The sequence below is a fragment of the Kogia breviceps genome, chromosome 2, assembly GCF_026419965.1.
Source record: "Kogia breviceps isolate mKogBre1 chromosome 2, mKogBre1 haplotype 1, whole genome shotgun sequence".
Taxonomy (NCBI): domain Eukaryota; kingdom Metazoa; phylum Chordata; class Mammalia; order Artiodactyla; family Physeteridae; genus Kogia; species Kogia breviceps.
Window position 1 is genome coordinate 174,906,677 of NC_081311.1, and position 18,116 is coordinate 174,924,792.

Sequence of the window (18,116 nt, forward strand, 5' to 3'; positions counted from 1 at the left end):
TGGCCATCTTTAGGTGCAATGATTTTGTGCCCCAAACAGCACTTATTCTACTCATTTCTTTGAGTCCACTCTCCACCACCCTAGCACAGGATATGTTATCTCTTGTTGATATCACTGCAATAGTTGCTAACTAGTCTCCCTTCATCTGTTCTTTTCTCTCTTTTTAAAAATTTTTATTTTATAGTGGAGTATAGTTGATTTACAATGTTGTCTTAGTAGCAGGTGTACAGCAAGGTGATTCAGTTATACATATACATATATCCATTTTTTTCAGATTCTTTTCCCATATAGGTTATTACAGAATATTGAGTAGAATATTTCTGTTCTTTTCTCTATCTGATATACTCTCGATACTGTAGCCAGGGCTTCTCACCATATTTATACATTCCATTGTATAATTGATTATTTAATGTCTATCTTGTCTCACCTACTAGACCATAAGCTCCGTAAAATCAGGGATGAGGTCTGTTTTGTCCTCAGTGTTCAGTATATGGTAGGTATTTGGCATATTTGTTGAGTGAAAGTTGAATGAATGTAGTATACTATATGCATCGAGAGATGCATTCTTTCTAGTGACTTGTTGAATGAGTGTGACTGCCTAAAGCTGTTACAGTTATTACCCAAAGAAACACCCCACGCTGGGACCACAGTGAATTTTGGCTGAGAGAATATTGGATCAGAATGTAAGAGCTGAGTTCTTGGTCCAGCTTTTTTTTTTTTTTTTTTTTTTTTGCGGTATGCGGGCCTCTCACTGTTGTGGCCTCTCCCGTTGCGGAGCACAGGCTCCGGACGCACAGGCTCAGCGGCCATGGCTCACGGGCCCAGCCACTCCACGGCATGTGGGATCTTCCCGGACCAGGGCACGAACCCGTGTCTCCTGCATCGGCAGGCGGATTCTCAACCACTGCGCCACCAGGGAAGCCCTTGGTCCAACTTTTTTGCTAAATTATTGTGTGACCTTAGGTACTGACCTCTCTAGTCCTCGACTTTTTTTTTAATAGCATATTATTATTTTAAAAAATTATTTATTTTTGGCTGCGTTGGTTCCTCGTTGCTGTGCATGGGCTTTCTCTAGTTGCAGTGCACAGGCTTCTCATTGCGGTGGCTTCTCTTGTCGTGGAGCACGGGCTCTAGGCGCGCGAGCTTCAGTAGTTGTGGCTCGTGGGCTCTAGAGCGCACGCAGGCTCAGTAGTTGTGGTGCACGGGTTTAGTTGCACCGCGGCATGTGGGATCTTCCCGGACCAGGGCTCGAACCCGTGTCCCCTGCGTTGGCAGGCGGATTCTTAACCACTGCGCCACCAGGGAAGCCCTAGACTTTCTTATTTGTGGGATAGAATCAACAAAATAATACTTGTTTCTGTATATAGCACCACCTCATTTAAATAGACTATGTGGATACTTTAAGCTCTCAGATCCATGGTTCTACAGTGTTTTTGCATTGCAGCTCATCAAAAAACATTCATTTAGGTACTCTAACAGACTCCATAAACATTTGTGCCACAAAGGGCCAGCTGAAGTTGAGTGAAAAAGCAGTGTTTCTGAAATAGGGGTGTAATTGAGGAAGGGGGAGCAATGGGAAAGAGGAAGGAGAGAATGAAATGTGTGAAATGTAGAGTGGAATCTTTTTTATATTTTCTTATAAAGTTTTAGGCATTATCTTGAGACTTTTTTGGCCTTTCACATGCTAACTTGAATGAGTTGCTTTCAATTTGATATTCAAATGAAAAAATGTAATTAATTCTGGAGGCAACTGATAAGTTATAGTAAACCAGGATTTTTTTCTCATTATATAAAATGATGGTCACCACTGTGAAGGTCTACTGAGTGCTATTAATATATAGGCAAATTTACAAATTATAAATTTTATTTAAAAAAGAGAAAGACTGAAGCTTATTTAGATCTTTTTTCTCATTTGTGTATTTATTCTTTCATCATTTACAAAGACTATGCTGGGCACTATACGATAAAAGGGGAATGGATGACAATAACATCCACTGGCCTCTACGATCCAGGCGGAAGGAAAGTGTTGGTTTGTTTGTTTGTTTGTTTTTTCTTGTCCTCCCCTAGTGCCCTGCCTTTATTTAATTTTAAGTTTTTTCCAAGCCATTCTTTCCATCTCCTTAGGCCTCCAAATAAATGCTAAATAAGAAGTGTAATAAAATACCCCATTAACTGTAAAATACAACCCAGCATAAAGAAAAACTGTTCACCAAAATACATTACAAGGCATTTTTTTTGCTATCAAATTCATCATTATCTCAAAATGAAAGCTCCTTGAGATCAGGGACCCTGTCTTTATGCAATAGAATTTTATAACTGTAATTCAAGTATCTTTTCTAAGGTAATCAAAAGTTATTGAGGTAAGCTTCATAAATATTAATTATTAAAAACTATGGAAAAATGATTACTTTGGGTTTACAAAGTTGCAGCCTGTAGAGTCTCTCTTTGTTTGCTGTTCATTTACAAACCAAGCAAGAACATGGGAACAGCATTGAATCTCAGGTTGTTTTCAAACAACCGAACAGACCCTCAAAAAGTTACTTTCTTACCAACTTGGTCCAGTATTCCTTAAAATATCTTAAAATTTTAAACTAAAGAAAAAAATGTAATGTCAAGATTTTGGCATATGAACTTGGTAAGGCTCATTATCTGTTAATTTTCATGAGTCACAATGACTGCTATATTCATAACTTTCCTTCCAATGCCCATGGACAGACCACTTAAAATATTTAACAGTGGTTCTAATGGCTAAACTCAATGTCTGTTTCACCAAAAAGTTCTTTCCAAATTTTTCAGCATTACGCATTCACCCCAAGGTTTCTCAACAAGGTTTTACCTGCTGTGCTTTTTGACAGTCTGCACAGGAAAATTGGGCTGATGCCTTAATAGGCCCTCTTCCATATTCTTTTCCTTAGAGATCTGTGAAATTGTATGTTTTGACATAAACTATTATTTCTATTTAAATGTGTATTGAAATATACTTATTGTTTATATTTATATACTTAGTTTTGAAGAAGTTATTGATCAGTGTTGGTAGAGTTAATTAAAATTCAGAATGGACTATAATGTTTGTATACCTGTATGCATTTTGACGAGAGAACAGGTTTGTTAACAGATGAATATTTGATGAACATAATCTGTTCCAGAGAACTTTCAATCTTCGGGAATATATGATATAATAATATTTTTGTTTTAATATATGATACCTCTGGACTCTATAGAGGCTAAATAGTTTTCATTAAAATTGAATGTTATGGAATAGGAAATACTTTTGAGAAAGTCAGAAAAGTGTTTTTGTAATGCAGGTATAAAGAAAAGCTTCATAAGCATTCCTGAGAAATGATGCAAACCCAAAGGAAAAGCTTAACCCCCTATAAAGTTGAAGGGAAGTCAGTTGAGTGTCACTGTCCACTACCTTTCAAAAAAAAAATTTCTTTCTAAGACAACCTTGGATGGAGAAAGAAAGAAATTTCTTGTAATTGAGGTTCATACCTAGAAGATACCTGAAAGACCTAGTACCAGATTGTAAAGGAGCTGAGAACAGAATCCAAACTTTTGGACTCCCAGTTACTTTCCATATCTTGCTATCTTGAGCTGACATGGGGACATTTTTACTTAAATAAGCAGCAGCAGAGAGTGTCAAAAAAATCAAGTTTCTGTTGCTCAAGAAATCCAGGTTGACACTGTGATTAATGCCTCTGGTTTATAAACTGTTTTACTAAAAACTATGTTAAGATTGTATTTTCTTTCATTTTTCATGTTTCATATTTCCAACTAATCTCTAGTAAGAGAGATCTTTTCCTGTCTACAGGCATAGCCTGCATTTTGTATTCCTGCCCTTTCTTAGAGTAACCCCATATTGGGGGGGGAAACAAAAAGCTCATTTCTCTAAAGGAGCAATTAAACTTATATGCAGAGAGAGTACAGTGGCAGATCACTTCAGTTGAACCATTATGGTAAAATTCAACTAGAGTCACATCAAGAGTATCCAGAAGGCTTCCCTGGGCTTCCCTGGTGGCGCAGTGGTTGGGAGTCCGCCTGCTAATGCAGGGGACACGGGTTCGTGTCCCGGTCCGGGAAGATCCCACATGCCGCGGAGCGGCTGGGCCCGTGAGCCATGGCCGCTGAGCCTGCGCGTCCGGAGCCTGTGCTCCGCAACGGGAGAGGCCACAACTGTGAGAGGCCCGCGTACCGCAAAAAAAACAACACACAACAAAAAAAGAATATCCAGAAAGTAATTATTCTGTTATTTCCTAGCATTGTGGAGGAATACATAGAATTAATTTAAATTAAAATTAAATAACTCTGATTATTCAATTACATTAACCTATTCTTTATAACTCTTCATGCTTATAAGACCCTTATATGAATGAAAAATCAGTGGTGTGTGCACACAAGTAATCAATGTATGCCCATGAGAATAAAATCCTTTTTTTGCCAGCCTCCCACTTCGAGAGACTCATTTGGCTGAGCCTTGAAGGATGATCTGTTACAGACTAAACTTGGAAAGAGGGCATTCTGTCAAGAGATAATAACATGAAGAAAGCATGGGGGTGAACCTGAAAATGTAACAAGGCCCTTAATATGGACTAGAATATAGTCTGGATGAAATGTAAAGTATTAAGAGAGGACTCAAAAATCAGAATTGCTACAAACCCTGGTTGCCTGGCTAAAAGTTTTGTTGCCTTTAATAGTAAATAGGGAGTTTGGTAGAATTTTGAATAAGGCAGAGTTTTAGGAGGATGATCCAGTTGATTGATACAATAATACATTTCACTTCCACTGTGAAGTATGCAGAAGGAAAGGTTGTCATATTCTTTGTATTAATAGAGCAAGTAAAAATTTTGATTGAAAAACATTAACAAAGATTAAAGTGTGATTTAGAGTTAATGTTGGATAATGATTATTCAAATAATTTTTCCTTCATATCATTTAAATATGAAATTCGTTCATTTGTAAAATAGAAGTTCATTATATTTTTTCTAGGCAGTCTCTAAGATGTTAAAATAATTTTTCTTGACATAGGCTTTAGGAAAACAAAAGTCCAATGAAAATTTCTTCCCAGAGAAAGTAGCTTTTATTTCAATCTATCCACAGAGAACAGAAAGTTAAACTCAGCTCTCTGATAAAAAAACCAATCTGAAATAAACCCTTATCCTTCACAGCTGTCATCTATTTTTCTATTTTATGGGATGGTTTCTAAGGACTGCCTGTATTTGTGGAATTAACTCTCTAAGGTGTTATTTGCCAATGATCCTAGAGATACTTGGCATGAAGTATTTTGTAATTTTGCTAAGGCATAAATGTGAGTCACATGGATCAGATACAAGTTGTCAAGCTAGAGTGTAAAACTTACTGAACATCAAACATTCACTGCCCAGAGTGGTTTTATTTGTGTCCACTCAACCATTAAGCAAAATGAATGTCATACTTTGCCTCATTTTAGACAAAAGCAATATACCATGAAGTTTTTGCAATTATGGTAATATGTAAAGAATGTGCTATTAATGCATGTCAAATTGAGCAAACGTGGGTTAATATAGTCTACCATCAAAAAAGGCCAGCTAGTTTTTTCACTAGAAAATCTATGATTCTCGGGAAAATCAACTTTGAAGTTGGCCTTGAAGTTTTAGAATTTAAGATTTGAGTCATCTCTAAATAACTCAGGCAATGTGTCCCCTTTGGGTTTGAATCATTTGTTTTGGAAATCATAAAAATTGTCAAACAATTGATTAAAAGTTAGAGTCAAACAAATTTATGTAACTGAATTTGAAATTTCCATTTTTGCAACAAATGAGTCAGATTTAACATTTGGCCTTTGATCACTTGGTAATGAGTCACTTGATTGGTACCCTTATGATCTCTAAATTAAAATTTATAAATGAAATATGAGACTCTGTATATCCCCAAGGATTAGAAAAATGGCTTAGATGAATTCTATTTCATTGTCAAAATAAATAGATCCCTATGGAGAATAATTTAAAGTATTATTATTAGAAATAATAAATCAAAATTATTTGCTTTCTAAAAATAACTTACCTGTGAGGTTTGAAATGTAGTGGCCCTTATTGACTTCATTATCTGCATCTACAATTTATGTGAAACTCTTACAGTGCAACTACACATATGGTTAGATACAGACTCTGTGATAGCCCCCCTTTTTTTAATAGGAATTTTTATTATGCCCTAGAGAGTGGCTCAATCATCATGTCTTCTGAATTCAGATTTTGACGAGAGGTCCTTCCCTTGGGCTCCCGATGAGAGCTGTCAATGATACTTCCCTATAAGGAACAAGCTATCTTGTCAATGTTAGGCAGAGGCTGCAATTTAAGCTTTGTCTAGTTAAAAATAGTCAGGATTCAACGTGCTCTTGAATTTTTTACTCTTTTTTTCAAATACCAAGAGATGTGATACCATTCTTAGAGACAGCTGTATATCTAGGGTAATTTTATTAAGCTTTTTTTTTCATATATAAGAGGATAAATTTTTCCCTAAAGCACTAAATACGTGATTTCCCTTTAGCTATTGGGGGTGGGTAGTTGTAGACAAAGTAAAATAAAACAAACAAAAATAAACCTTTCCTTCCATTCTTACATTGCTTGTTGGCCCTCCAAAACATGCACAATTCAAAAACACATGAAAGAAGCTACAAGAGTTATTACTTTGCACTTTACATTACACCAGAGTAATATGTTTCCAGATCTGGAGTTGCTATTACCTGGATTTGCTATTGCCTTCAAGGTGAGTACTGGACTTCCTGAAAATAGAAATAGAACACCTAACCTCAAATCTGTTGGGCCCAAGCAAGGCCTGGACTACCTGTTCATGACTCAGTACAAGTCAGCTAGCTAATGGTCCTTGGTTTTCTCCCCTCTTAAAACGGAAATAATGCTTTCACGCCAAATCCAAGAATAATGGCAATTTATGAGCAGTTGTCAGAGAGAGGCCTTGCAAAAGGCTACCAAGCCAAACCAGCAAGGGAATCATAAATCCTTTCAGCAGAAGAGGCCCAGAGCCTCCTTGTTGACCGTCTTGGGAAACCAGGGCTTCTTCCCCTGGATGAATGAGAACCCTCACCTGTAGCATTAGCCAGACCAATGTGAACCTCACCTGTTCTACGTGGACCAATCATAGTCAAGTCAAGTGTACCAGGTGATTCACAATTGTGATGGGTGACACTTTAGGGATTAATGGGGAGGAGGGGGCATTGGTGTATCCTTCAGGATCCTGGGCTGATCTACACTATTGGACCTTCCATAGAGTGGACCTGAGTCCCAGCATTGCCCACAATATCAGAAGCCTCCTCCTCACAGATAATTCAAGTTTTATTTTTCTTTTCCTATATTGTTTCCGGATTATAGCGGCCTATAGCTGGGATACCTAAGGCTCTCGGGCATTTGGCCCTTGGGGGTGCAGGAGAAAAGGGGCTCATATTCATATGATAGACCTGCTCTTCAGTTTCGGTGTTAGTCTTTTCTCTCAAATGATGACGTAGGTGGAAGGGAGTTTGGAGCCTCTTTGGTGCTACCCATTTTTGGTTCCCTATACCCAGCCTATTGAAAGAAGAATGTACAGTGAAGTTACTTCCAATTCCTTTTAGGTTAGGATTTTAAACAAGAAGATTGATTTTAGCAAGGTTCAGTCCAGATGTGGTTCCAAGGATAACATCAAACATTCTGCTGGGGGCGGACATGTAAGTAGAAGCTTCTGTCAGGAGCCGTCCTGATTGTGTGGAGCCATCTGCACAGCAGGCACTTTGTCTCCTTTCCTGCCTCCCTCCCAACATACTCCCCCCTTCTTGTTGCTGCTCCACACGTCTCCCTGGTTTGGGAGCTTCTCAGCCTTGCATTTTTGGTGATGGCCTTCCCATCCTTCCCTCTAAGCTCACTGGCAAATTTCTTGCTTTTGTAATGGGGTACACCATGGTTTTTGGGGAGATGGAAAACCCACTTCACTTGCCAATCTGTTTGCTGGCCTTTGGCTTCAAGGTATTTTCTCATGCTGTCTCTACTCCCCTGCAAAAGTCAGCTGTGCACACACTTTTCTAGCTCCATTTAAGTTACTCTTGAGGCAAAGACTGATGTACTTGAAAGTACCCGAAATGTATAATGTCAATAGTTTGTGCTTCATTATTCATGAGAGTTGGGATATCATTTGGAATAATACAAAACTGGTGAAGCATGGCTCATCTGTAATTCAGTGAAAAGATTCAAGTCCCAGTATACTCTGTCTTGATGGATTTTTCTCCTGTCTCTTAAACTGAGTGAAAATAATATCCTATGAGAGAAAGGGAAAGATGAATCCATGTTTCTCAAATGTAGTTGAGGAAGAGTTGAAACAGGCAAACTCAAGCTAAAGAAAGCATGGTTCTTTGTAAAATTAGAATAACAAAAAAGGCGAACTGGGTGACTCTCTATACTACAGATCCTGTCACCTAAACTTCAGATTCTGGCCATCTGTGACTCAAGTAATTTATAGATTATCAAATCCAGAATTCTCACCTATCTAATAACTCTTGGTTCCTTGCTCCTCAACTGGGCAGAGATGGAGTCAAGCAGTGAAAGGAGAGGCAAGCAAGTGCCTTCTAGCAGGAGCTGTCACCTGATGTTCAAAGTAGCTCCACTGGGCATGAAAATATGCCATGTGGGAGGACCACAGCAAGGTTTTCTGGGCTCTTTCCAGGGTGCAGGGCTAAGCCTCAGGCTCAGCATTTACACTGACAATGTTGCCCTCCTTCCTGTTGCCCTGACTGTAAGCGCACACCATGTGGTACTCTCACAGAAGCAATCTTGGTCCTAGTAAATAATTTGAGGGTATCAGAGGGTAGACCCAGCTGCCCTCTACTACGGGTGCTGCCGGTCAAAACACCTACATGGAAAAGGATAAATTGAGATAACTAATGATCTCTAAAGTAAGTAGGGGAGCGTCCAACCTCCAAAACAGTAGTCTGAAATTTTCCCCTAGAGAAGAATCACTTGTTCAAATGTGCATATTCCCTGGTGCCATTTCCAGTGTTCAATTAAGTAATTCCCATGTATTTCTGATGCAAATGGACCAGGAACCACACTTGGAAAGCACTGTTTCAAATATTGGGAGATGAAATAATTTCAATAAGACACAAAGAAGAAAAAATGCTATCATTTTATATTGATAATTTGGTGTGCAATAAAAATTCCATTTAGCCAAGACATGACAATAGTATTTTAGAAAAGCATGTTTAGAGCTTTCTTCTTCTTGTTATCTTAAAGCAGTGTTGGGCTTCTTGTTTCTATGAGCAAAGTTGGTCATTTTTATGTAAGAATCACTTTTGAAAGAATAATTTCTCTCTTCACTTGGCTCTTTGCTTATGGAAAGGTTTGACACGATGTGGCTTCGTTCTCTGGGTGGAAGCTTGCCTTATGAATCCAGGTGTTTCTATCCCCTTGTGGCATGATCTGTTTTCTGCTAATATAATCTTCTATTCTAGGATTTTCCTTCACTTTGGTTTTTCTTTCCAACCGAACATGTGGGAGGATCTATGGAAGATTGTGTTTTCCCATTTGTGTGTATATGTTGTTGTATGTTGTGAGTTTGGATATGTTTCTAGATTTGACATATGATCTTGGGGGTTGTTTATGTCTAAACTATTTTAAGCACATTTTATGTGGTTCACACAGGTACAGATTGTCACCAAGAAGATAGACCTAAGCCACGTGACATCCAAATGCGGCTCTCTGAAAAACATCCGCCACAGGCCAGGTAAATCAGTACTTTTTAGTAGTCTGAGAGATATTAGATTGGATTCAAGAAATTGACAAGCAAAATTTGTGTTGCTGTGAAATATCTAATTGGAAGGACTTTTCCAAATCCCGATACTTCATGCTTTTATTAATAGAAATTTAAATTAGAAATTTCAAGGCATCTTCACTTGGACAAGTAAACTTAGTTACCACAAACAGGCCACATATCATAGGACGTGTTAAAAATTAAAAGGTCCAAAAAAAAAAAAAGAGAGAAAAAGACAAATAAATAAAAATAAATAAATAAAAAGGTACATGAGATGCGTTTATCTCTGTGTGCTCAGCATGCATATTGGAGCTCGTTTGAAATATATAGTCTATAAAATACATTGGGCCATATATTTATACATAATACATGCACTGAAAGAAGCATTTCCAAAGATTTTTCAAGAAATTGTTTTTCTATATTATGTGAAAAAAGGATTGTGCTTAAGTAAAGCTGAAAAAATTAACTTTTCTGCTGAATTTCTCAGATCCAGGTCAATAAGTATTGTGAATCCTCAGAATGCAATGTTTCCCCCAAATTATTTGACCATGGACTTTTTTTTTTAGAACATCTCATAAGACTGATGCTCTAAGGTAGAATTTCTACTCATCTTGCTGGGGATTTTTCCCTCTTTAATTCCCTCTAATGTATTATGAGTCACTTTTTCTGAGTATCATGTATTATGTTTTTGCTAAATACCACCTCCATGCATATGTAAATAATGGACAACTGTCAAATTTGTAAATTTTCTTGAGAATACTTTGACACAATTTATATATGCCATTGAAGGACAAGAGGAAGCAATTGGTTTTAACCATCTATGCTTGGCATCTTAATTAAACCAGGTAATAGGTTATTCCCATTAATCATTGTCTCAAATGTTATCAAGACAAGGTATAAGAACAATTGAGCCCAGTGAGATTTCTGACCAGGAGATTATTAAGAAGAATTTATTAGTTGAAAAACAAAGGTAGATAGGATATGTTTCAAAGTAGGTAAATGAATTGGAAACATATCTAGAAATCGGGCTTCTCTTTGGCAAAGGGTGTTCATAAAGGCAAGTCAAGGAGTTAGAAACTATGAGTAAGGAATCTCCATTCCTGGTTTCAGAATTGCTACCCTGGAATTAGCTCTCTGTCATTTAGGAAACAGCAGGGATATGTTCCCATGTGGGTATCTTCACAAACCCCCATCTATGATTTAAGTCTACAAACATTTAGTTGACTTTGTACTGTGTCAACAGTATGATAGAAGTATTTGGCTACACTGACTACTTTCTTCCAGAATACAAGAGACAATATTGGATTCTTTCATTCCAGACAGTAAGTATACATTTAGTTAAATTCACCTGGGGTCTTGATGCACAGAAAAATCTTATATAGATAAGAAAATATTCTGTGTATGTTTTACTGGTCATAAAAGGCTATTTTTATGGACTCACTCCCACCTTTTCCTAAATCTATTTCTTACTGTGTAATAAATGAACCAGATGACTAAGTTCATAAAGATGTATTAGCACAATGATCCTTGACAATAGCAAGCTTTTCACAAAGTTACTTTGGATTGTAGAATATCTAAGGAGAAAATAAAGGAAACAATTTGACACCTGGAGCCACAAATTGAAATATCCGGGCTTGTGGACTTCACTTTGGGACATATGAAGCTTGATGGGGATTATAGTCTTCTGCAGTTACTGCTCCTGATGGGGCCAGAATTTTTCAGAACCAAAAGCAGAGATGTCTGAATTCAAATGGGCTTCTCTAAGCGTTACATAAAAATACCTAGTAGGACTTCAACAGAAATAGACTTCTCAGTCTTCCTTTTCTGAATATATTTTGGGTCAATGTTACATTGTTATTTTTTTCTCTCTCTCTCAAAATACAGTTCAAAAAATTTTAACAAGGTTATATAGATACAATATATATAACCATGAAAGAAAACTTGAAAAGACAATTTCTATCAGAGGCCACCAAAAAATAGAAAAGTAAGATCCTAAGAAAGTTGATCTCATGTAGCTGAAAGCTCAACATCTTCTGGACTCCAACCAATATAATTATGTTTTATGAATCACACTAATCCTGTAACAACCAACAAGTGAGACCCATGGGGCCAAGTAAAATGTTGGAAGGATAACACTCCTGCAGTTATGCATCTTTTGAGGGAAGGACAACTACATGTCTTCTGTAAACATGAGTTAAATAACATCATGCACATCCTAAGGCTTCAGGAGGAGAATGAATGAATCTTCAAAGTTTAATCCAGTAACACCATACAATTTCAAGGGACCCCTGGTCAGGTAATTGGATGTTAATATAAATGTCCAGGTATCACATGAGAAAAACACCACAGGCCTAAGAGACCTGTAAAGTTTTAACAGACCTTTCTCTTGTCTACAGAGATAAATAAGCAGTAAGAGTCCAAAATTGAAAAATCTTTCCCATGTTTCCATAGAGTCCCTCAGGTATTTTTCCCAAATCAAAATCCCAAGAGAGATGCAATGATAGTAGTGGGTCACATGGCTTACCACTGGCCTTCCAAAACAATGCATAGAGCCAAAACCAAGTTAATAATGCAAGTCAAAGCTAATCTCTTAGGTGGAGACAGGTAAAGGTGTCTAATCCACCTTCCTTCCAGGTCAAAGACATCAGCAGACAGGCTCAAGAACAGGCTAAAGGACAACAGATACCTACTCAATGTAGAACTCCTTACATTCATAAGCCTGAGAAAGGTGTGCAGAAATGGGGAATGCCACAGAAGGGGGGCTCATGGTGCTCTCATCTATCAGCAGATCCTCGAGTTTCAGACTCATTACCATTTAAGGAAATGGCATGGTCAAAACTCCTTCTCAGTATTATCAGATCAAAGTCAGAGTCACATTGGTCCTTTGGCATCTGGAAAAGAATGGGATCTCCTAAGAGTCTCTTCCTATCCCTCCATCTGCTAATTAAAATAGAAACTCTTAAGCAACTTAGCCCCTGACTCCAGTTTCATCAGTCAAGCTCTCAATGCTGAAAATTGACAAATGGTAATATTACCCACATGCACTCCATTGCTAGCCTAATAGTTCTTTGAACAAGTGACCTATTACCATTAAGAAAAATAAAGAAGAGCTTCATTGCAATTTAATTTGCTCCCTTAGAAATAAGAGACTAAATGTGTCAAGTTTGAGAAAGGATACATATGATACTTTCATTGTGTTATTTTTAGAGTTTTTATCACACAGACAAGAAAAACCCTTCTGATATTTTAGGTTAGACCTGAGTAGAGGAGAAAGGAATTAACATGTAGAGCAGTCCACGTAATGGTACAAAAAGGATGTCACTACCGTAGATGGTGTGGGGAAAATGGTATAGACTAGAAATTCTAAAAGAGTCCTTTCACATCCATGGTCGGAGAGATAGTAGAGTTCATTAAGTTTGTCGTTTGCCATGGTCTACCTACTATAATCATTTTGGGGAACTAGTCACCACAAATATAAGATTTAATTTTAGCAAGGCATTTAAAAGCCTTTCTCCTCTCCTACGTAGGTGGTGGGCGTGTGAAAATTGAGAGTGTGAAACTGGATTTCAAAGAAAAGGCCCAAGCTAAAGTTGGTTCACTCGACAATGCTCACCACGTACCTGGAGGTGGTAATGTCAAGGTAAGAGACAAGATCATGAGCCGATCTTGCCTTTTAAAACAAAATCCTTCTGAAATACTCTTCATCAAAATGGGTCCCAAATTGAAGGCCTGGACATCTAGAAGTAGGGATGGTAGAGCTGAATAGAACTGACATGAACATCAGCTCTGGGATATAGAGAAAGAGCTAAGCGACAGTTAAGATGCTTGAGTTGGGCTTCCCTGGTGGTGCAGTGGTTGCGAGTCCGCCTGCCGATGCAGGGGACAGGGGTTCGTGCCCCGGTCCGGGAAGATCCCACATGCCGCGGAGCGGCTGGGCCCGTGAGCCATGGCCGCTGAGCCTGCGCGTCCGGAACCTGTGCTCCGCAACGGGAGAGGCCACAACAGTGAGAGGCCCGCGTACCACACACACAAAAAAAGATGCTTGAGTTAACGAGGACTGATGCTTGTCTTAAACAGATTGACAGCCAAAAGTTGAACTTCAGAGAGCATGCTAAGGCTCGTGTGGACCACGGGGCTGAGATCATTACGCAGTCCCCAGGCAGATCCAGTGTGGCATCCCCACGACGACTCAGCAACGTCTCCTCTTCTGGAAGCATCAACCTGCTCGAATCCCCCCAGCTTGCCACCCTGGCCGAGGATGTCACTGCAGCACTCGCTAAGCAGGGCTTGTGAATATTTCTCGTTTAGCATTGAAGTAATACTATTTAGGCATGAGCTCTTGGCAGGAGTGGGCTCTGAGCAGGTGTTATATTCATTCTTTACAAACCATAAAATAAATAATCTCATTCCCGAACTGTAGTAATTGTTACAATTTTATATTTAAAAAAAAAGAATAGTATATGCAGAACTTGACTTGATTTCCATTTGTAACAGGAAGATACTGGCTTTACATGAGTACAATTGGACAATTATTTTTGCTCTGCTCTGTTTTGCATGGAGTATTATTATTTTAAAAATTGCATTTCTACCTTTCATGTGCCTGAAGGCTATCCACTACATCCTGAAAGGCCTTGTTAAAATCCAAGCTGCTCATTTCACTATTTTGTTGCTGGGTGAAAAGATAAAAAGCTGCCCATTGTAACTTATTACAGGTTAAATTAAATCAAGGAGTCTGATTGCAGGAAGGGAAGAGCATGTAAGAAATAAGTTTTTTTTAAAGCGTTATTTTGTATAAATGGGAAGAAAGATTCAATTAAGTTATTAACATTTGGGACCTGGATAATTATATCAGAGTATAAGTCAATCCAATAAATTATTTAACTAATTAAGAAATAGTTATGAAGCATTTGAGCTGTGGTTGAGGAAGTGGTATAAAGTGCATCTCTTAGGAATGAAGCACTTTCATTAGGGTGGACTCGTGTCTGATTAGAACGTCGGTTGATCAGCTAGATTTGTGTACACACTACCAGTTTCATAGCCCCTTTCCATCTGTTTGATACAGTATTATAGATATAAATATATATATATTTCTCTGTGGCCATTTGTGATACTTCCTCATATACTTGAATATTATACTTCCTTATTCACAGCATCTGTGTCTCCTGCACCCTTTGGTGTTGCAGTTTTAGGTGTGTGAAAGTAGGTGTTAGCAGGGTTCTTTCCCTATTAAAAAAAAAGTTTAAAAAGACAAAAAGTTTTAGCATGAAGTTGCTTTCTGTAACAACTCAAAGCTGTAACCCTGTTTTAGTGCCAGATACAAGTCTCTCCCGTGATGCTAGAAAAAATTTGTTTTTCTTTGCTTTCACCAACATGGAGTTTGTGGGGGTGGGTCCAGTTATACATAAAAGGGTTTACAGATTGTTGGTGTAAGATTATGGATTTATCTTATTTTGAATCACAGGATAGTTTGGGTTTTATTCCTGTAATCATTCATGAAACAGACTTCTGAAGATTTCTTTTTCTTTTTTTTTTTCCATTTGCTAAAGTTGAAACTAACAGTGGGATTTGGGGGCATGTTATCCCATTCTTCCAAATAGTACCTGTTTATTAAATTATCTGATAGAAAATGTCTGACCTCCATACCCAAAGATCCCTTGATCAGAAGGGGAAAATACGGTATTTTGAGAAGCTATAGCTATAAAACACTGGAGATGCAGATATCTAAATCAGTTTTTTCATAACTACAACATTGTACTCTGTAAAGGAACACTATTATTTATCAGTAGATAATACCATTCTGACTTTAGATACGGTCTAGAAATCACAAATCTATTAATTCACTTTACAAATCATTCATCTTAGATTTATGAATAAGCAATGAAATAGTCAATAGCCTGAATAAGGCAGTGGGTTACCAGGCTAGATGGATGCTTTTTAGTATTTTATCTGTTCTTTTTCTTGCTCATGGACGGTAGGCTGGATCTGAACAGTAAAAGGCAAATGGTCCAGTAGGCGTTTGATTCCTTTGAGCCAAATCAGTTCTCGAATACAAAGGAGGAAATGATGAACATGGACTGAGGCAACGAGCTAGTATCGTAGCATCTAAGAAAGAAGCCAAGGGATGCAAAGACAGAGACGCGGGTGCCATTTTATGGCCCGTTGGAAATTACAACCAATGCGACTTCCATAAAAGAAACTCTAGGAGCAAAAGTGCACCATTCATTCTCAACTAAGAGGTTTTACATAGGCAAACATTTCTGAAACTATCTATAGATCAGTTATTTTGTAGGACAAAGATTTAGAAATGACTGATTAGGACTGTGGATGTGTCTGTTTTCTGCCTAATTATTGCTGTGAGGTTTGATTTGTCCCATCTGGGCATTTTATTCATCAGCTTCCCTTGAAATGCACCAGAAAATAGAAGAAAGAATAGGAGTGTGGAGACTTAACAGTATTTTCTTATGTGTTTGGTAGTGTTAGATAGTGATTAAAGCTGAAGTTAACAGCTGGTTAGAACAGTTTTAACCTGTGAAACAAGTATTATTTTTCAACCTGGTTTAAACTTTTTATAAGCATTATGAATAAGTAAACATGATCTACATATTAAAATTGTTTCTTACAAATACATGTCTAAAATAAAGATCATATAAAGTACCAAGTTATTAGATTTGACATTAAAACAAATGTTTACTTCAAATCACAGCAAAATTATAATGAATACATGCCCTTGCTTTGTATGGAAATAGAATTCTTTATAAAAAGTTGACAAAATGAACCTGATAATTTGTACAAGTAAAAGAAAGAAACACAGGCTAAATGTCTTCTTATGGGGATAAGGGGTGGAACCCATCTTGCCTTTACACTCAAGATTAACGACACAAATTAAGCTTTTTGAACACCACTCTTGTGGGGACATCCATACGCTGATCTAGAAACTAAGGCTTCATAGTTCCAATTCTAGATCTATCAATGCCAGTTTCTCTCTGGCTTTAGCCTTTGAGAACCTGTTTAAGGAAACATAAGTAATCCAGAGCTGTGAAGAGTTAAAAGGCCCACTCACTCTCTCTGGGTCACCTGCAACCAATAATTGGGTACGTTACAGTGATGCAGGAGAGATCCGAGTTCATGATGAGTCTCAAAGGCCATGTTCATTTAGGAACCAACTCTCTCTGGATTCTCCTGCTGAGTTCCAGCAGGGTGATGGGCTAAAATCCCACCCACAAGCAAGACACCTGTGTAACACTAACTAGGTATAGCTGAAGAAGGCTGAAGAGAGAACTTGGTTAAATGGAAAAATGTACTGACGGTAGCTGACCTTCTCCACACACTCATATAGTTATAGAGCAGGAAATGGGGTCATCGGCCAAAATATAATATCATGTCAATATTATTAAAGAAATAATCTCAATGTGGTTGATTCTGACATAGTGCTAGTATTTTCTCCTATTTTTCTTGCCACAGAAAGGAGGAAAATAAACTATTCATGGTCTAAGTGGCCAGAAAAGATAGATCCATGGCTTGGAAAGGCAAATTCTAGACATTCCTTCAAAGACTGATGTGCTAAAATCAGCATTGATGTTTGTTTTTTAACACCTAGGATTTTTAGCCTGGGTATGTAGGTTGAGGCCAAGTCCCTAGCAGGAAAGAGCTTATTTTTAGACTCCTAAAATGTCAATCATGAAGATCTACTTCAACTTTAGCAAAAAGAAAAAAAAATCAACAAAAAGTATACTCTGTATGCTGGGATTCCAAGGTTCCAACATGCCGCTACAAATCTGTGGGGGGTTTCTTTCTTCTGATAATTCTAGAGCCTGTTACCATAGAAAGGCATTTCTTCAATGGCTGGTTGTAGTTAGTTCATGTTTTTCAAGCAAAATTTGCAAATGTATTTGTTGCTGTATAGTGATTGTTTTGCAAAATAAAGTTGCTTGTCACCTAACTGATAGTTTCAGACTGTTTCTTCTTCTCTGGAAAAAACCATAATATATAATATATGATCTAATCTAATCTAATATAAATTGCTCAATCCAACCAAAGAAAAATTATGAAGAGAAGGCTACAGATATCTGCTGAATGCCTACTATGTGTCAGGCCCTATCACTACTGTATTAGCAGGGTGCTATCTGTTGCAAGTGACAGAAACTCGAATTGACCTAAGCATAAAAGCAAATTTATTGGCTCAAGTATCCAACTAGACAGGAGTATCTGCCTCAGGCAAGGATGTATCCAGGCACTCAAAAAATGTCATTTAGACTCTTTCTTGGGGCTTCCCTGGTGGCACAGTGGTTGGGAGCCCACCTGCCAATGCAGGGGACATGGGTTTGAGCCTTAGTCCGGAAAGATCCCGTGTG

At 37.9% G+C, this 18,116-nt stretch overlaps 1 protein-coding gene across 50 annotated transcripts in view; it reads left to right on the forward strand.

The window, feature by feature from the left end:
• MAP2 (microtubule associated protein 2) overlaps positions 1 to 17,704 on the forward strand; it is a 283,205-nt gene extending 265,501 nt beyond the window's left edge. For 47 of the 50 annotated variants that reach the window (XM_067026736.1, XM_067026747.1, XM_067026746.1 and 44 more), the window contains 3 exons: positions 9,657 to 9,738; positions 13,293 to 13,405; positions 13,843 to 17,704. In XM_067026736.1, coding sequence (XP_066882837.1) covers positions 9,657 to 9,738; positions 13,293 to 13,405; positions 13,843 to 14,058 — 411 coding nt within the window. In that variant the 3' untranslated portion in view covers positions 14,059 to 17,704. Of the gene's footprint in view, positions 1 to 7,600; positions 7,694 to 9,656; positions 9,739 to 13,292; positions 13,406 to 13,842 lie in introns of all 50 variants that reach the window. The other 3 variants (XM_067026772.1, XM_067026774.1, XM_067026775.1) reach the window with 3 other exon arrangements.
• Positions 17,705 to 18,116: the final 412 nt, after the last annotated feature.